The sequence below is a fragment of the Etheostoma cragini genome, chromosome 4 (genome assembly GCF_013103735.1).
Source record: "Etheostoma cragini isolate CJK2018 chromosome 4, CSU_Ecrag_1.0, whole genome shotgun sequence".
Lineage (NCBI taxonomy): Eukaryota > Metazoa > Chordata > Actinopteri > Perciformes > Percidae > Etheostoma > Etheostoma cragini.
In genome coordinates, this window is record NC_048410.1 from 13,658,027 (window position 1) to 13,676,371 (window position 18,345).

Consider the following 18,345-nt stretch of genomic DNA (forward strand, 5'->3'; position numbering starts at 1 on the left):
GAGCAAGTGAAAGTCCCTGAAATCCTTTTTCTCTCTAAGCAGGATATGCTTTGATGTTTTATCTATAAAGCGACAAAGGCACAGAAAGCAGAGAGAGTGGGTCTAGCAAATCTACTATATGGGGTACTGGCAGCAGCGACAGGAAGAGAGGGTAGGAAGAAGCTGGAGAGGTGGAGAGAAGGAGAGGGTACAGATGATATACCCACAGAAGGGAAAGCAGAAACATGAAAACTGATTAAAATGGTGAGCAAACTCACTTGCTGAACAGACAGGAGATAGGAATGAAGCAAGGTTTGGCGTGGGCCTGAGAAGAACAAGAGGAGAGGGAAAGAAAGAGAGAGAGGTGTCCAGTATGGTACTGCAGTGGTGACGATGGCTAATGCAGCATGGTGTGACGTCAGCCTTGCAGCAGAGCACAGCTAAACACTGGCAGGCTAATCTGTCCTCTGTGGCCTGAAATGAATTGCGTAGTTATAATAATTACAACATGTGTGGGTACTGCATGGAAGCCGTGACAAGCACCTTCTTCTGAATAGCCACTATCAATAAATCTGCCTCTTTCACTTTGTGCAAGCACTCGAGAACTCCAATTAATCCCCCTGCCTCCCTCCGACATAAACACAAGAGAAAAATGTTGGTATGGTTAATGTTCTTTGGTGGCGTATGACCTGAAGAAGACTTGATATAAAATGAGTCTGCCTTTGAACTGCAGCGCAACCCAAACAGCGTGAGTAAGCCAAGAACTGTACTGTAAGCAGAGTATTCCTTCATTATTAAAGAATGTCCACCGTGCTTTAAGCTCCCAGTCTCTCAGGTTACTGTGGAAAGTGCTGTAGAGCTGCAGCAGAGCAGATGCACACCGCCGCTCATAAGTAAAACAGCAGGCAGTACAAACAGGTGGCTCAATATTAGACATCCCACTGCATCTCAACAACGTGGCACCAGTTAGAGAAACACACATGCATTTTCATACTTGCTGTAAGCCACCCACACTCATGTTCTGTATCCCATGTAGATCATGTGAGAACATGCAGGTCTGAGCAGGGGAGATATAATTAAGCAGCCCCTCACAGAGAGAACAGGGCTGCGTTACACAAGTTTCAGATGACTCGCCCCCTGCCTATGTCCTTTACACACCACAGCATTTGGAGAACAAGTATTTAGCGCTTCATTTCTGGAATGCATTTATATTTTTAGCCAGGCTTGTATGTCAGGCTTTTGTTTGATTTCTACTCATGTTTAGGTTAGAGATTATAAATACCTGCTCATAAATGCCATAATTTTTCCATTCGTAAAATCACTTTCAATATTGGTGAATACACATTACTCAAATTCAGATGTTTAGTTTTACTTTGTAACAAATGCAGCTAAGGAAATGTGTCTTTTTCACACTTGTATTAGAATTGACTGTGGAAATTATTGTGAGCTTTTTCCTGTGCATCATTAGAGATGCCGTGCAGCGTCATCCGACAAGTTGTAGTCCACCAGGAAGTGTGCTATGTAATTTCTTGGTCTCAGACCTTTAAAATATTTCCACTGCATGCATGTACTTACAAACACATACACACTGTAAAAGGCCCAGTACTTGACTCTTAACATGTCAGTCATGGGATCCAGTAGCCCGGTTTTGAATGTCTACATTATGAGCTATTTGCTTTTCAACTTCAGTCAACACTACTTCCACTTTATTGGGGACACTCTAATCATTCCTCTAGAGTTTCATCACTTATGGCCTTTTTTTATTTTTGTCCCTCTACCCCATGTTAGCATAGGGCTGTCTGTCAAGTGAAATGCAGACTATGTGCTCCATCAGCTTTAAGGTAGCTCCGAGGATACACTTGTGTTAGCTGGGGTTCGTCTCACACCCCTCCATTAAAATCTTATCAGAGTGGACTTAAAAGCGTTATACTCAACACCTGAAATATGTTTTCCAAGCCTGACACAGTTCAGACCAACAAAATCTCTACACACTAAAATTAAAGGTTCTTTAAACTTCCTGAAGCTTGCTTTCGGTCCTTCTATTTGCTTTTATGACACATCTCCTTAAGCCTTTGTACTAGAGTGCAGAAGGACATTCTGGACAGTCAAAGAATAAATTAAGCAGGCAGAGATTTTCTCTGTCTTCCTCCCCCGGCTCTCCTTCCTCAACAAGCTAAAATTGGAGCTGAGAAACTGTGAACTAACTTGTCACCTGCACCAGCTGTACAGTCAATCACCAACTAACTTTGACTACAGCCAACTTACTTTTTAGGTCTATGATTTAATGTGTCAAGAGTGCAGATGCAGGGCTCTGAGACAGTTTGAATGTTCATAAAGTTCTGTCCCTCTTACTTACTGTTGCTACATTTGTGATGATTTCTGTTCTCATATGTAGTTTACAATGATAACGGCAGCAGAATTACCATTTAAAATGCTTGGGAATTTCCTCATTTTCAGTTCCAGCTAGCGTCTGTTGATTTTGGCAGCTAAAAACTGTCTCTGGCCAATCCCTCGGAATGGTGCTGGCTGTAAAGCAATTTTGGCATACTCTGAAGTACTTTGTAGTACTTGGTAGTTAGTCAATGGTGTGCTTGGTTGCTATTGTCACTACCTAACACTAATTGAGCTTCCAGTAAAGTTTGGCTAGATAGCCGGACATGCTAACATTTGTAGCAAAAATGTGAGCACATTGAAACAGTTTAAGCTATTCTTGTTTACACTTTTGCATATTCTATTTTGGTTTCAAAAAGGCTATAAGAGAGACAACACCCTTCAACCTCTTTAAATGTTAATTACTACTCTAACTACTGCCCTGTGCACAGCACTTTGTCATTTTTTAGAATTCCAAAGCTTGACAGACCTGCTGTGCCAGCTACTAAAGCAACCCCATCATTTGAAGTATTAAAGGTTCCATACCTCTGAGTTGAAGCGTATTTGACAGACGTTACAGGAGATGATTTGCCGCTTTGTCTTCACCATAGGTGGACCAAAGGTGTGCGTCATCACAGCCTTCTGGATGGGGTCCATCTAAGGACAGACAACCCAGAGCTCACATCAAACATTCAGCAACACAGGAGGAGCTCAGAGATCAGTATTTTCTATGTTTCTCCAAACAACATCCATTGATTATGGATGATAGAGAAAGGTGGTAAAGAAAAGGTGAAGGTGAATGACAGGGGGTTGCTGAAGAAGAAGAAAGCTGGTAGATAGAGTGAATTGAAGAGGGAGTACTGATTGATGTGGATAGGAGGGTGTGTATTTTTTCAGTAGCAGCTGGTGTGGCTGTCTGTGCCTGAGTTCTTGGGTGGCGTTCAAACGCTTTAATTCATGCTGGGTTATAGAAAGGCCTAATTACAGACCCCCTATCTCCAAAACTTGTACTTTGTGTGCTACAAAACCTCTGCTTTTTAAACCATCATATCAAAATAAAACACAAAACAATAGAGAAATTCTCTATAAAGTAGCCTACCTTGATAAGAGATCCAATCTATTATAGATTAGTGGGGACATCAGTGTTCTGTTGCAATAAAAGCAATTCAATTTCACATTTTAAATAACCAGTATACTGATTAAAATCTACAGAAATATATTTAAATTTTAACACAATGAAATCAACCAAATGGAAAACTGAATTCTGGGTTTACATAAAAATACATACAAATATGCTGTTTGGTAATAAAAAAACAACAGCTGAGGATTGGATGTCTTACATTTATAGATTGATTTAGATTGAATACATAAAATAAACTGTGGATAGACATGGGTATTTACCAGAGGCATAATTACTGTTATTAAAAAATGCAGCTCAATGTTTATCCTATTCAAATTGCACAATAGGATTAAAAGAACGAAATAAGTAAATTAACAAGTACATGTTACAAAACAAACAGTAATTAAAATGTTGAGTAAGATTGAGAAATATGATAAAATCATGGATTCGACTATCTCAAATGAAATGCCAAATTATTACATATGCCTAATCTTTTCTTGAAGATCAAGCACAGATACACGCCTCGTAACTCTCTCATGAAATGTTTACTACCTCATTTTTAAACAACTTGAACGGACTCGTGTGAGCTCTCTGACCGGTTGGCAGGGTTCAACAACCACAGCACTGGGTGTTGCCCTCATTAAGCAGCCAAAAGTACACTGCGGTTTTACTCAGCCTCTCATCTCCTGACTGACTGTGAACGGCTGCTGCCAATTGAGAAACTGTTTACACTCTCAAACTCCAGGCACCAGGGGAAATGGTTTAATTGGTCTGAAAACCTAAACCCTCTTTGAATGCCTTGTCAGGAATATTTATAGACTTTAGCCTCTTGTGTCTAACTAGTGTCTCCAGTTCACCTCTCTGTTGTTTTGTGTGTGTTTTATGTGTGGACACCTGTAATACCTCCAAATTAGTTTGTTTACATCTGTGCATGTGTGCCAAAATTGTGTGTTGGTGATTGCATGACAGCTTGTGTGTCTATTTCTGAGTGAAATCTATTTGTACCTGTGTGTGTGTTTGTGTGTGTGTTTGTGTGTGTTTGTCTGTTTGTGTGTGTGTGTGTGCTTGTGTCTGTGTTTGTGTGTGAACAAAAAAAAAAAACATCTCTCTCGTTCATTCTCTTCTTGGTGGCTGTTGTTCACTATGTTGATCTCTCTCCGTGTCTCCTATTACTGTTTTTTGTTGTTGTTGCTGCTATTCATTTAGCACCTGTTCTTGTCATGCTCTCTTTCTATCTGTCTCCGGTGTTATAACCTCATTAACCTATAAGTCTGCTTTCTGTCTCCTTTTCACTCTCTCCGCCCTCAAACAGGGGAGCTTTTGTTGCAGCAGAAATGTACACTGTGTGTCATATGGATACCTGAGTTTATTAACAGTTCCCTTCTTAAAAATTCAGTCTAGTTAAATCCTTAAGATTTCAGTCTTGGTTAATTTGGGGCTACAGCAAGTACAACAAACAACAAATGACAACAGACGTATGAAGACAACCATAAGCCAGGATCAGAATTCTAAATCTGGCGTTTTGCTCTTGGACAGCTATCCACTCGGTTAGAGAAACAACTGAGCCAATCGGAGCTTTGTAGGCAGAATTAAGATTGGAAATGACATCTGTGCCAGAGCCAGATCCACACAGCTACACAGGCCGTTGTTAGTCAACCTAAAGAAATATTAGCCTTTAAAGCAGTTTAGTTCTTCACCCGACATGAAAATTGTTAACATGCACTCCTGCAGCTCCTGTGTCAGCTAAAAAATATGTGGGACAGATATGTTGCTTGTTAATGATTGGCTTCTGCCAATTAAAAAACGGAATCTTGAAGTAATCCAAAATTATGATAATCAGGCTAGAAGACAAATCAATTTCATCTGACATAGTAACAATGAACTTGTGTTCAAATCGTGTCTTCCGAATCCCGTCCAGTATGCACATGCATTGTATGGGTTTGCATTGTGAAGGTTGGATAGCAACAATGAAAAGTACTACAAATAGATGCAATAGATATTGCTTTGATGGGCTTTGATATAATGACAAGCATTCTAACTTTAAAGAAATACTTATTTTCCAAACTGAGTGAACTGAAACAGACTAATGACATGGACATTACCCTTACAGAAAATGTGTTTTTCTTTGGAGGATTTGGAATTGAATGCCAAAGGCTCACTCGCTTTCTCTCTGCCTTACTTTGCAGGAAGGTGAGACCAACAGAATATTCCTAAAAATCTTACATGTCTGGAAATTACCTGTAACCCTGGTGAACCTGATATAAGCTCTCTAGATAACTCAAAATGTTTCTTTTGGCGGTTTGCTCTTCTCTGTGTCCTTTTGGTCTGTTAGAAAGAGCAGGTCCTGTCTCACTGGGCTGCAGCTTTCTATCACTGGAGGACAGCAGTGTTTAAATATTACTGTGCAGACAGAGTGATTTGAATTTAGGTGCTCTGGCTTTGCTGGCCAAACTCAATGTCCTCGTAGAAGCAGGATGAATCATTAACCTGTGAAAGGGTCATTTTGCCTGCGTGCATGAAGATATGCTTGATGAAAATGTGTGTGTGTGTGTGTGTGCGTGTCCGTGTGCGTGTGCATCCCTGTTTGTCGCCACGCTGACCTTCACATGAAACCCAATCTAGAAATGAGAAGGAGCCACAGAAAATGCTGACTGTAGAGAATCCAACCATGTGCCTCTTGTACAATTGATTAGCTGTAACTCATTTTATTGCAGTAAAACACTTGCACAGGCATTTTCTCAATTATGCTAAAACTCACTCTGCTGAATAAAAAGTAAACAGCTGTCACCTTATCATTTTGGATTATACAGTATAAATCCTTAGCACTTGTCTTCACTCCCGAGGCAATGCTCCAAAACCACAACTAAATACCAGCTTTGTCGTCTGTTAAGTGAAACAAAATATTAACAAATTACAGACGTCACGCTCGTGTGCAGGTATGCCTGTGAGAACTCACTGTGTTAAAGTTGTGGAAGAGGCCGATGCTGGGCGGGTGCGGTGACTCCATGGGGAACTGGAGGAAGTGCTTCATGTCCAATGGGGTTGGGATGACAGATGGACTCCTGAGGAAGGCAGGGACCGGCCCCGGTCGGTTTACACTTCCTGTGGTAGATGCACAAACAGGGAAATTAGAGATTAAAAAAGTAAAAAAAGGTTAAAGTCCTATAATTAATATATCTGATTAAGTGTCCCTCTTATACTACAGACAATAAAGTCCAGAATCACAAACTGAAAGCACTGCACAAATATGTTAGTGACAAGATGTGTATACTCATAAAGGAATAGTTCAACATTTAGAGAAATGCGCGTCTGCTTTCTTGCCTAAATAGAATCAACTGTCATGGCAGAACACAGAAACAGATGGCTCTGGTCTTTCATGTCAACTGTTTCTGTAAAGCTAAGCATTGTATCAGAACATGTACCTACTGCTAAACAGTTCACATTAATCTAATTTTCCCCTTTTTCTCAATCTCAATCCTCATCCTTCTGCATTATTGAGCCCCATTACCCACCCACACCTCTCCTCTCTCTGCTTCTCTTGCTCACTTCTCTCTCAGTAGTAGCTCAGCAGTGGTGAATGCCTTCACTTGAGGAGTCTTTTGTGATGGGCAGGAGGGCTAAGCTCCTTAAGCCTCGCAGCTGGGGTGCTGCAGATATCCGCCTTTTCTCCATTTCTCCTTCTGTCGCTCTCTCACCAAGCACAGTTTTTATCCGCATTTCATGGTCCCAAATTCTGTCTGCCTTCCTCTGTTTCCCTCATCTGTACTTCTCCTACAGCACCAGCTCTTCTAGCTGTTTTGTTCCTCCTTTTCCTTCTCCTCATACTCTGTTTTGTTCTCTCCTCTCCACTTCTGCTTCCTGTAGTTCTTCTCTGATTCAGCTTAAAAACACTAGCAGGGTCCTTCAGGCCCAGTTGGGCTATGTAGAGAGCTATGTATAACCTTCTTTCCTGAGATTATATGCGATAGTTATCCTTTGTTGCCACCGCTTTGGGATGGCTACTTAACAATTTTGTTTCATATGAAAAGAAAAATAATCACTTGTCAAATTGTGGGGAAGAAAAGGCAACATTAGTAACAGCACAGGAGGATCTTTTCACTGACAGCAGGGTAGACATTAAGAATGTGCTGTCAGGATCAGAAATAGATGGAGAGGAGTCTCTCCTTCTGGCATTCCTTTTCAGACTGCTTCATTCCTTGGGAGGCTATGGCAGCTGAGGCTCTGCTGGAGCTATTGCCATTTGTGTGTGGTTGCATTTACATATGCTGCCTGAGAAGAAGGGAGTTGAGAGAAATAAGATATAAAAGTGGAGGTCACGGTTGAAATGTCCTTCATGCCATGAATCCCACAGCTCACATGACGGCCATTATCACCTCTCTAACCAACCACAGCAAGGCTTGTGCTGAGTGAAAAACCAGCGGTAATAATACACCGTAGTTCACACCAACATAGGAACATGCAGGAATGAGTGAACGCTCAACACCAGATAACATGAAGGAAAGATAGCAAGCAATAGCAACAACAAAATACTTTTTTTTAATTATCATAGAAAGTTATACATTCTTTAATTTTATTCCTGTTTAAAAATGTAAATATTAAACCATAAAGAAGGTGTCTGTGGCGCACTGCCCCCTGCCAATTTGTTCTTACTGAAGATGTATATTTTTAAAAGCGGGTCACAGATAAATCCTTTAATTTAAAAAAAGCCCTAGAATTGTCTTAAACGGCTCAGCTGGGCACTGTAGTTTGTATAAAAATGTTAGACAAACAGGAGTAAATCGTGCATTTCACTTTGTGACTTGGTGATTTAGTGATTATGTACAGGACGGTGCATGTGAGATTGACTCTAAATAAATGCTGGTAAATCTGCAGCTCATTTTACGCCCCATTACAATTTAAAGGTCAAAGCATGTCTGCTGTTACTTATAAATCTGCATTTGCTGTGCAGACTCTCACATTGGAGTGATGAATTTAGCGTTTGCACACAGTGTTTTCAGGGTCACGTTGTGCACCATCCCACAGCAGCAGCTTGATGTTGTGTGAGGGTAGCAGCAGCATCCCCTGACCTACCCTCCTTCTGAGTGATTTACAATGACATCAGATAAGTGAACGCCACGACTCTTCAACAGCGTCCACGCAGGGAGGGTGCGCATTGATTGGACACATTCTGAGAAGCGTTAAAGTGTTAAAGTGCTGCCAAACTCTATAAATCCAGGCCTCACTGTCTATTGCTCCTCCTCTCCACTAAAATGATCAGACAGCGCTGTCTCACCCAGCTCCTCATCTTACAGACTTTTTTTTTCTAATGCAAATGTTTGGGTGAGAAAAAGATCAATGTCTGTGTAATAGCTTATTGAATTTTTGTGTAGATTGTGAGAGAGAGGTAGTTGGACAGAAATGAAGAGACACAGAGAGAGGAAAAAAACAAGATAAGATCTTATTGTCACAGTACATTTCACAAACCCCGACATGTGCACACACACACACAGGCATGCACACACCAATATGCTGTGACTAAGGCCTCTCAAATTGGCAATTCATTTAGCCAATCTAGGTTTAATGATCATAGAGGTAATCTCAATGTCACTGCAGTCACTGGAGCCTCTCTGTATTCCTTGCCCACCTCCATCTTTTGGCAACATGATGGGGTAGGAGAATGGGTGACATGCTGTCTAACGGAATGAAGTCTGATGAGAGGCAGAAGCACTTCAGGGGCCCACAAAAAAAAAGAGGAAAAAAATAAAAAGATTCAGGTCACCTTTGGTTCCAGCTCCACACTCAAGAGGACATGCTTGGCACACGATGCCAGCCGCCTTACATCTACATCTAAATGGGCTGCTGTGCACACAAGGCTCTGAAATGAGCTTCTGGGGCAGATTAGCAAGCCTCCCCTGACAAAACCCTGTGGCTGTCACTGCAGCAGAGACAAGTCTGTGGTGGCAGCAGTCTTCAAAAACCAAGGGATCCACCTCTTTCTTGTCTGACTTTGCCACAGATTTAGTGCACAAAGTTGATTCAACATTTGGTGGCACATGACACCATTAGTATGGGGACAATTGTGATGATTTATGACTCTTATTTGTTATTTGGTGGCAGGAATGTTTTGTTGGCCACATTTTGCATCAGGTAACATTATAACCAGTTATTTGCTAAATAAACAAGAAGTATATAAATAAATAACTTGACTGTTACATCAGCTCTCTCCTGTGTGGTGTAAATATAATGCAACTGTGTTAGAGGGTCTAACCTTTAAAGAAACAGAGTGTTAACTTTGTTGTGATTGCAGAGCGAAGATAGCTCTGTTTTGGTATCGCATACTGCTGCTGTGAAGGACCGAGCATGAAATCCAATTTACTGCAGCTCAGCTTACCCTCAAGTCAAAAGCAGCTATTTCAACCTAAGCTGGGGACAGGCAACAATACCCACACGCACACACATACACACACACACACACACACACACACACACACACACACACACACACACACACACAAACCTTTGTAGTTTGAATGACTGATGCACTAAAAGGAGTAACTTATTGGCTCTACTCTGATTAATGTTGTGTTTCTCTGTGTGAGATCTGGACAGTGAGAAGAGAACACGGTGAAGAGCTGAGTGCTGCTGGAGGAGCACACGGTTGATTTCAGTCTGCACTTTGTTTTAATGATAGATGTTCTGTGCCCCAGTGGCCAGGCTTAAATGCCACCTCCTAGAGAACTCTCAGAAGTCCTCTTTCACTGGAAAAGTGTGTGTGTGTGTGTGTGTGTGTGTGGGTGTTTATGCAGTGCTCTTGGTATCAGACAGTCCTTCTGCAGCCCTACTCTCTGAAGCCATCTAGTATGCAATCAATGAAGACTTTTGTTTTCACCCACAGATTTTGCACCACTCTCGTTAAAATGAAAATCATTATGTAATGATGGGAGTACATTGCTGTGTTTGGCCTCTTTTACACCAACAATTTCTTATGAAAAATTCTGTCTTTTTGGTTGTCTGTATTATTGAAAATCACAAAAGTGGTAAAAGCTCCCTTATTGGCAAGAGAGTGGAGCTGAGCTTGGAGGGAAATGATGGCAGTGGGGCTGAGTGGATCGAGTCTATTGAGCGAGGAAAAGAGGTCTGAATGATGGGGGGAGGTGAGGTGGAAAGAGAAGGAAAGCATAAGGAGGGGGAGGGAGCCGCATGTTTTGAGGTGAGTCCAAGGTGACCAGAGGAGGTAAAGAGCCATATTAACCCGCAGCTTAATGTACAGAAAAAATGCCATCTGTTAACTTTAGAAAGCTGGGGGAAATCCAATTTACTGAGACATATCTGTTCCTAATGACCCCATGGCATTTCTGGAAATATTTGTGGAAAATCTACTTTGGTATGTATTAAAAATGCCAAACTCTGATTGACAACCAAACAAACAATGCTGCAAATACACATCAGCAATGAACCATACATGATCTGTCTACCCAACCCCATGTCTCAGGATTTGTGTGCATGCTTCAAAGAAGACATGACATGTAGAAAACCTAAAGGGGGGGTCAACTAAATAATCCCAAATTGTTCATGCATGTTTGACATTTTACTTGTGACAGCCAAAGGTTAACCCTTACAAGCAGTTATGCTGAATGGGTTGCTTTCTTCACTTTAACAATGTTACCATGAGCTTTTTAACACATACACAGTACTAATTTGACTGCCGGGCAGATTTTGCAATCCTTGTTTCATTCTCAGAACGCAACAGGAAGTCCATTTCTCTCCGCTTTTTCCTCTAATGTCGGCACATTTATGAAGTTTACTCATAAAGACTCAGGATCAGTCAAAACATTTATGACAGTTGTTTTAGCAATCTGTTTACACACTAGCGACAAAGCCCTCTAAAGGCTGGAGTAATCATAACAGGATCACAAGATGAAGAAAGGTAATGTTGTTATGGAGCGACAAAGCCATTCACTGGTAAGAGCAAATTACGTTTAACCATGAATTAAGCTAATTTAAATAGCTCACGTTACTGTATTGTGTGAACACTTAACGTCATATAATGTTGTACGTGGCATTATCTTTTATCTGGGTGCAGATGTTTTCCCAAAAGCTCACCTTGCCCTAATCCACATAGCTCTTGTTGGAGTCCATGTTTCCTAAATATCTATAGCAAAGTCGTTGTGAGATGAATTTAACCTTTTCAATGCCAATGGTAATAATAGACCTAAATATTTTGGGTGCCAGTAGCTCAGTCCATAGGGGGTTGGGAACCGGAGGGTTGTGGTTCAAATCCCCATACGGTCCAAAGTATGTTGGTGGACTGGTAGCTGGAGAAGTGGCAGTTCACTTCCTGGGCACTGCCAAGGTGCTCTTAAGCAAGGCACCGACCCCCTGCTTGGGGCGCCTTTCCATAGGAAGCCCCCTTACTCTGACATTTCAGGCTTGTGAATATCTATCTGCAGCTCCTCTCAGACTTTAGTTCTGGGTGGGGTCGGAAAAACCTGAACCTGGCTGCAAACTTTTTCTTTCATTGCTCTGCAGTCATGATGTAGCACAGTTTGAGGCAAACAGAGAGTACCAGCTCATGAAAACATGCAGAGTAAAACAAGGACCATAAAGGTCCCATGGCATGAAAATTTCACTTTATGAGTTTTTTTTAACATTGCTATGTCCTATGTACACTCAACTATGGGTTTATTGGGAACACCACTAATAATACCGTGTTTGACCCCCTTTTGCCTTCAGAACTGCCTTAATTCTACGTGGCATTGATTCAACAAGGTGCTGAAAGCATTATTTAGAAATGCTGGCCCATATTGATAGGATAGCATCTTGTAGTTGATGGAGATTTGTGGGATGCACATCCAGGGCACGAAGCTCCCGTTCCACCACATCCCAAAGATGATCTATTGGGTTGAGATCTGGTGACTGTGGGGGCTTTTTTAGTTCAGTGAACTCATTGTCATGTTCAAGAAACCAATTTGAAATTATGCAAGCTTTGTGACAGGGTGCATTATCCTGCTGGAAGTAGCCATCAGAGGATGGGTACACGGTGGCCATAAAGGGATGGACATGCTCATAAACAATGCTCAGGTAGGCCGTGGCAGTTAAACGATGCCCAATTGGCAATAAGGGGCCTAAAGTGTGCCAGGAAAACATCCCCCACACCATTACACCACCACCACCAGCCTGCACAGTGGCAACAAGGCATGATGGATCCATGTTCTCATTCTGTTTACGCCAAATTCTGACTCTACCATCTGAATGTCTCAAAAGAAATTGAGACTCATCAGACCAGGCAACATTTTTCCGGTCTACAACTGTCCAATTTTGGTGAGCTCTTGCAAATTGTAGCCTCTTTTTTCTATTTGGAGTGGAGATAAGTGGTACCCGGTGGGGTCTTCTGCTGATGTAGCCCATCTGCCTCAAGGTTGTGCGTGTTGTGGCTTCACAAATGCTTTGCTGCATACTTCGGTTGTAATGAGTGGTTATTTCAGTCAAAGTTGCTCTTCTATCAGCTTGAATCAATCGGCCCATTCTCCTCTGACCTCTAGCATCAACAAGGCATTTTCGTCCACAGGAAAGCTCATTGTAGGACTGGCTCTAGTGGCTGTAATTCTGCACCAAGGCTGAATTTTGGGGAAAAGACTTTAGATATGATATTAAGTGACCACTAAGGTCTGTATAAAAGCATCCAAAGAGCACCATGTCATTGGACCTTTAAGTGATCCACCATGTCAATATGACCCACAGCCCTTCTTCACATTATTATGCAATGTTGTCAAACAGTGTGTCAAACCGTTTACACACCTGCTGGGAGCTAGCAGAACACACCACTGCAGGTACTGATCTACAGAAACATGAGCATGTAGAGTACACAAGCAAACACACAAGGGCACGTGCAAAAGGGTGAACACACATGCACAACAATGACATCAGACATACAGAAGCCAGGTGCATGTCCTTATGATCTTAAACAATAGAGAGCACACAAAGGCAATGAATACTTGATCTTCAATAGACCGAAACATCAAAAAATAACAAAAATAGAATGTATGCACCTGATCTACATATAGCATAATGTGTTGTTTTTCCACAGAAGCAGAAATTACAGGCTCCAGTTGGGAGCTGATTGGAGTCTGAAGGCTAGTGTGGTTTCATGCTATAGCTCAGTCTTGGGTCATGCGGGGTACGAGTCAGGCTGGTGGCTCAGCTGTGGTCTCCATACCTTAAGGACAATAAACAACAAAGAGACTATGCTCAGCCTTAATGTCCTCTTGCCATTTTTGGCATCCTTGAAACCAGTCATTTATAGACAGAAGTGTTTTGTGCAGCAGGTTTCAAGGCCTTGTGCTTTTATGATCATGGTCAACAAGTCTTCCAAACAAAATTACAAATATGTCAAGATATTTACTGATCTGATTCCCATATCGGGAGGACAAGATACGTACTGTCAGACTATTACAACATTAATAGGATTGTTTGCTGATTTGTCACTGCTGTGGTTAACAGTACGGTCACGGTTGATGTTGACTGTCGGTAGTAAATGAAAAATGTGTCCTGTGTCCTGTGTCCAACATTTGTTTGCCCACCCATCCATCCACCACAAGCTCCTCCATAAGAGATGTTGGGTTGGTAATAAAAGTCACACGTCTTTTTCCTTTATATTCAACAGATGTGAGTCACACGGCCGCCTGACCATTGTCAGATTAAAGTTAACAGGTTGCTGTAGACATCTGAATAAATAAATGCTTTATCTTGTGAAGGCAGACAGTATATGTTATACATACTGTAACTATAAACCTTTATAGTTATTTGACCTTCCCTTCTTTGGTTAGCAGTGCTGGTTTTGATCTGTGCATTAGTTTCTGGCTCAGCAGACGTATGGAATATGTGTCAGTTAGTTAAATTTAGAGTGCAGGCGCATTTCTTCGTTTTAAATGCCAATACTTTTCATCCCATGCTGCATCACCTCAATTCAAAGGTCATGTTGTTCATCAGGGACAACATGCACTCGTGATTCCTTTGGCAGACATTTATGAGTGGGGAGATTTTGTGTATATGGATTACCTCACAGCTACTGAACAGGGATGCAAGCCACGAACGTTTTTTCATAGTGCTGAGTGAGGTCTTTGCATCCCACTAGAAGAAGCCCTTGCCATTTTTTAAATGGGCCAAATGGGTTGAATTTTGCCTTTCATTAAAAAAAAAAGTATTCACATGCCGCTGGCAGGGAATGGAGATATGTTTTTGGTGATACACAGACAGAGAGGGTACTTTTTCTCTGTGTTTGTTCTTCCATAGTTCATTTAGACATTGTCGTTGTCATCGCCTTTCATGGACACTATTTCGGTCTGTAGACTTAAATCTCTATTTCAGTGTAAAGAAACTAATGCAGTATAAAAAAAAAACATCTCCACATGTTGTTGTAATCTTGTGTCTGTATGTTTAGTGTCTATTGCATACAGAGTTAAAGCTTCAGCTCCGGGGGAAGGGTTACCACAAGCACCAACTCACACTCAGATCAAAGGAAGCAGGGGTAAGGCTGAATCTCATTTCTCTATGTACCTCTACCCCTTACCCTCAGCCTAGATTTTGTGCGTGACTAAGGGCTGTCCCAATACTCATTGAGTAGGGTAGAGGTATATGGCCCTTTCAAACCATAGACAGTGAATAACAAAATCTAGGGAGGGCGCAAGCTTACTTGTAAACAAGGGGTAACGATATACATTGTGCAACAGGCATCAATGGCTGCCAGATTGACCAGAGAGACCCATAAATGTAAGTATTTTTGGCTTGAATAACTGATTTAAAATGTATGACAGTCTTGTTTTGTGGTCTATACAGTCCTGTACATATATTAATTGAAACTTTTTAAAAATCTCTAGCTTGCCATGCTAACACTAATCGTTAACCGTTAATGTTACATAAATGATTTGCTCAACAGTCTTGCATTTCCCTGCCTTGAATGGACTGTATACATGTCTACAGTTTTATCCATAAGCAGAGAATTTTGTTTGATGTCAGTGCACAACACTACTTGCTTTACATCGATACGTGCCTTATATATACCGTCCTTCGTTCCACATTCAGGCTGAAAACGAGCAGAAGTTTCTTAAATCATGTGTTCATGTTGTACCCATTCCCCTTTGTATGATACGGTACTGTAATCATTTGTAATTAATTCCTGTTCATGCACCTGTACATTGTTGTTGGTTTTATATGGAATATCAGAATAGCTGTTATTAATTTGTTTGTTTGTGGTCTTGTGTGCCTTTTTTTTTAGTTTTTTTTACATTTGAGTGCCTTTTGTGTGTGACATGTAAGTTATGGTTCTAATTGTTCACAATGGTTCTGTAATGTAATATATTTTATGTAATGTTTTGCCTGTTATGTTTAATTTATTGGGCATTAAAAACTGATTTTTGTTAACAAAGAAAGTTTTTCTGAACATCATGACATTCATAACGGTGATAACTGAAACAGATATACGGCACACCATGCAGTGTGTATGCACATGTGTATTGCAAACAAAACTAAATACTACCCAAATAAGAAAATCTGCCTCTACACCACCAAAGGGAACATAAAATGACTACAAAATATGCAAATGCATATGACACTGTTGTCAAAACCCACACAATAGACACACTTGCAAACGGCATCTTGGAAGTTTGTGATCAATGTTTTGTGGTGATGTAACTAAGTGGTGTCCCATTTCATATGAGTATGTTTTCACCCCTAGCCCTTACCCCTTGGTTTCAAGGGCCAAGGGGTAGGGGTAAGGGGTAAGGGTTAGGGGTAAGATGGGGAAATGGGATTCAGCCTTAGGGGTAAGAGCAAGCAAACAAAAATAGTCAAATATTTATTTAACACACACATACATGGAACAAGGTAATTGTAGTTAATCACGTTTAAGACTACTGTAGAAGTAATCATTAATATTGATACAATTTTGAAACTGAAAAGGTCTACAGTCTACTGTTTGTAACTGCGTCACATTGATACAAAATGAATTGATCTAAATAATCTGTGTTTTTTGTTAAATAGAAATCCAGTACGTGATGAACATGTTAATTTAGGCTAATTCTGCAATCATGTCCTCTTGTGTATTTTATTTAATAAAACTGAACGCATTGAGCAGCTCTGTAATATTTTGCAGTGATGAACAGCAGCACAATTCAACTAAATACACTAAATGCTTTTTACAAAACATATTTACACTTATAACTAATTTGCTTAAAAATAATGCTTTAAAATATTAGAAATAATACATTTACATATAAATTATAATCTCTGTGTACTGTGAAGTTGAGTCATAATTACACTTATTGCATCATTTATTTTATATATGTTACTAATAGGGTTGGTAAAAAAAACACAAAAAACTAAACACATCATCTAAGATGCATCTAAGTTGGCGACAGTAGCACATGAAGCCAAAAGTTAGTGCCAGACATGAGTGATTACCTTGGCAGAAGAGGAATGTAACAATTAAAAAACAAGCAAATCAATAGGATCAATAGGAGCAAAGACAGAAAAGCTTTTTGATATCGTCTTACCCAAGATCATGCTGTAGACGTCCACTGTCAACTTCTCTTTCCACGTTATCTTCTCACTCAACTCCTCTCTCCTTTAATCAGCTACTGATGTGACTCAAACCTTAAGTGTCCACCTCTCTGGCTCTCAAAACTCAACGTGGGACAAAAAATGACGTCCCAACATTACAACCTTCACTTTGCATCCCTATGCGGTTTCTCTTCCTTTCCCTTCGTCCACATGAAATGCTTCTGCTTTAGATCTCGACAGGCATCTCTTGCTCAGCCAGCTGTTAGCAGAGGAGGAGCACAGCAGCAGCAACCCACTGCAACAAAACATATACTCAGACTACTGCAAAGAAGCCTGTAATTTATTCACTGTTATATATTCACAGGAACACCAGAGAATACAGTTGAGATGGAGCCCTGCTTCAGTGGAGGAACCTCTGCACCACAGCGTGTCTCTCTCTCTCGCTCTCTAATATTTTGGGGTTGGGTATAACCTAAAGGCACCTTGCATTCCTGCGCTTTGATTGGCTGGGGGCTCAGCCAATGAATGAGTGAATGAGGAAGCAAAGTGATAATGCTGCTGTCAATTCTGCTCTCCCTCTGTCACCCTTATCTCTGTTTACTATTGACCATTTTTTTCTCTCTCTCATGTCTTTCTTTTTCTCAATCCATATACTCTGCCTTGAGCCTCACACCAAAGGCATCTAAGACATGTCTGCCCTAACAACATCCTCCCCCTAAATGAGGCTAAATGTCTGCTGCAGTCTCCCTTTTATCTGTTTGTTTGAGTATTGGGTGTTCTATTTTTTTTTTAAATGTAACAGAATTTTAAATGAAATTTATCTGATTGAGTTCACTTTGAAGTTGCCTTTTCAGCAAAGCTTTCGAACAGAGCGAAAAGAAAAGCAGACACAGAGGTGCAGTGGAGACTGACAGCTTGAGAGACTCGATGAAGCGTTGGAGGGAGTGGAGGAGAGATTGAGGTTAATGCAGACTGACTGAGGATGAACGTTTAAGGTGAGGAAATGTGGAAGATGTGATGGAGCAGTAGGATGAAGGTGAATGCAGACAGTTGTTTGACACGCAGAGAGTGCTGAATGAACAAAAAATCTAAGCTCACAGTTTCGTACTTAGCTCAATGTATTGGAAACTGATGTATATTCAAGACTTCATCTAATTATTTCCCACAAGATCAAACATGACCTCCATCTTTGGGCATCATGAAGTGATCCATTTCTACATAATGTCTAACAAAGAAATGCATACAGTGAATCAGATGCTGCATGTCAACCTGTGTGTGTGTGTGTGTGTGTGTGTGTGTGTGTGTGTGTGTGTGTGTGTGTGTGTGTGTGTGTGTGTGTG

The 18,345-nt window shown here is 40.9% G+C and overlaps 1 protein-coding gene across 3 annotated transcripts in view; it reads right to left on the reverse strand.

Moving 5' to 3' along the window:
- The window catches only part of LOC117943784 (zinc finger protein 385A-like), a 29,952-nt gene that overhangs the window by 7,389 nt on the left and 4,218 nt on the right, over positions 1 to 18,345 (reverse strand). Inside the window, exons 1-3 of one of the 3 annotated variants that reach the window (XM_034870129.1) lie at positions 16,999 to 17,441; positions 6,426 to 6,571; positions 2,896 to 3,006 (exon numbers count right to left, since the gene is read on the reverse strand). In XM_034870129.1, the coding sequence (XP_034726020.1) occupies positions 2,896 to 3,006; positions 6,426 to 6,571; positions 16,999 to 17,008 (267 nt within the window). In that variant the 5' untranslated portion in view covers positions 17,009 to 17,441. Of the gene's footprint in view, positions 1 to 2,895; positions 3,007 to 6,425; positions 6,572 to 7,015; positions 7,367 to 16,998; positions 17,442 to 18,345 lie in introns of those variants that run through there. The other 2 variants (XM_034870130.1, XM_034870127.1) reach the window with 2 other exon arrangements.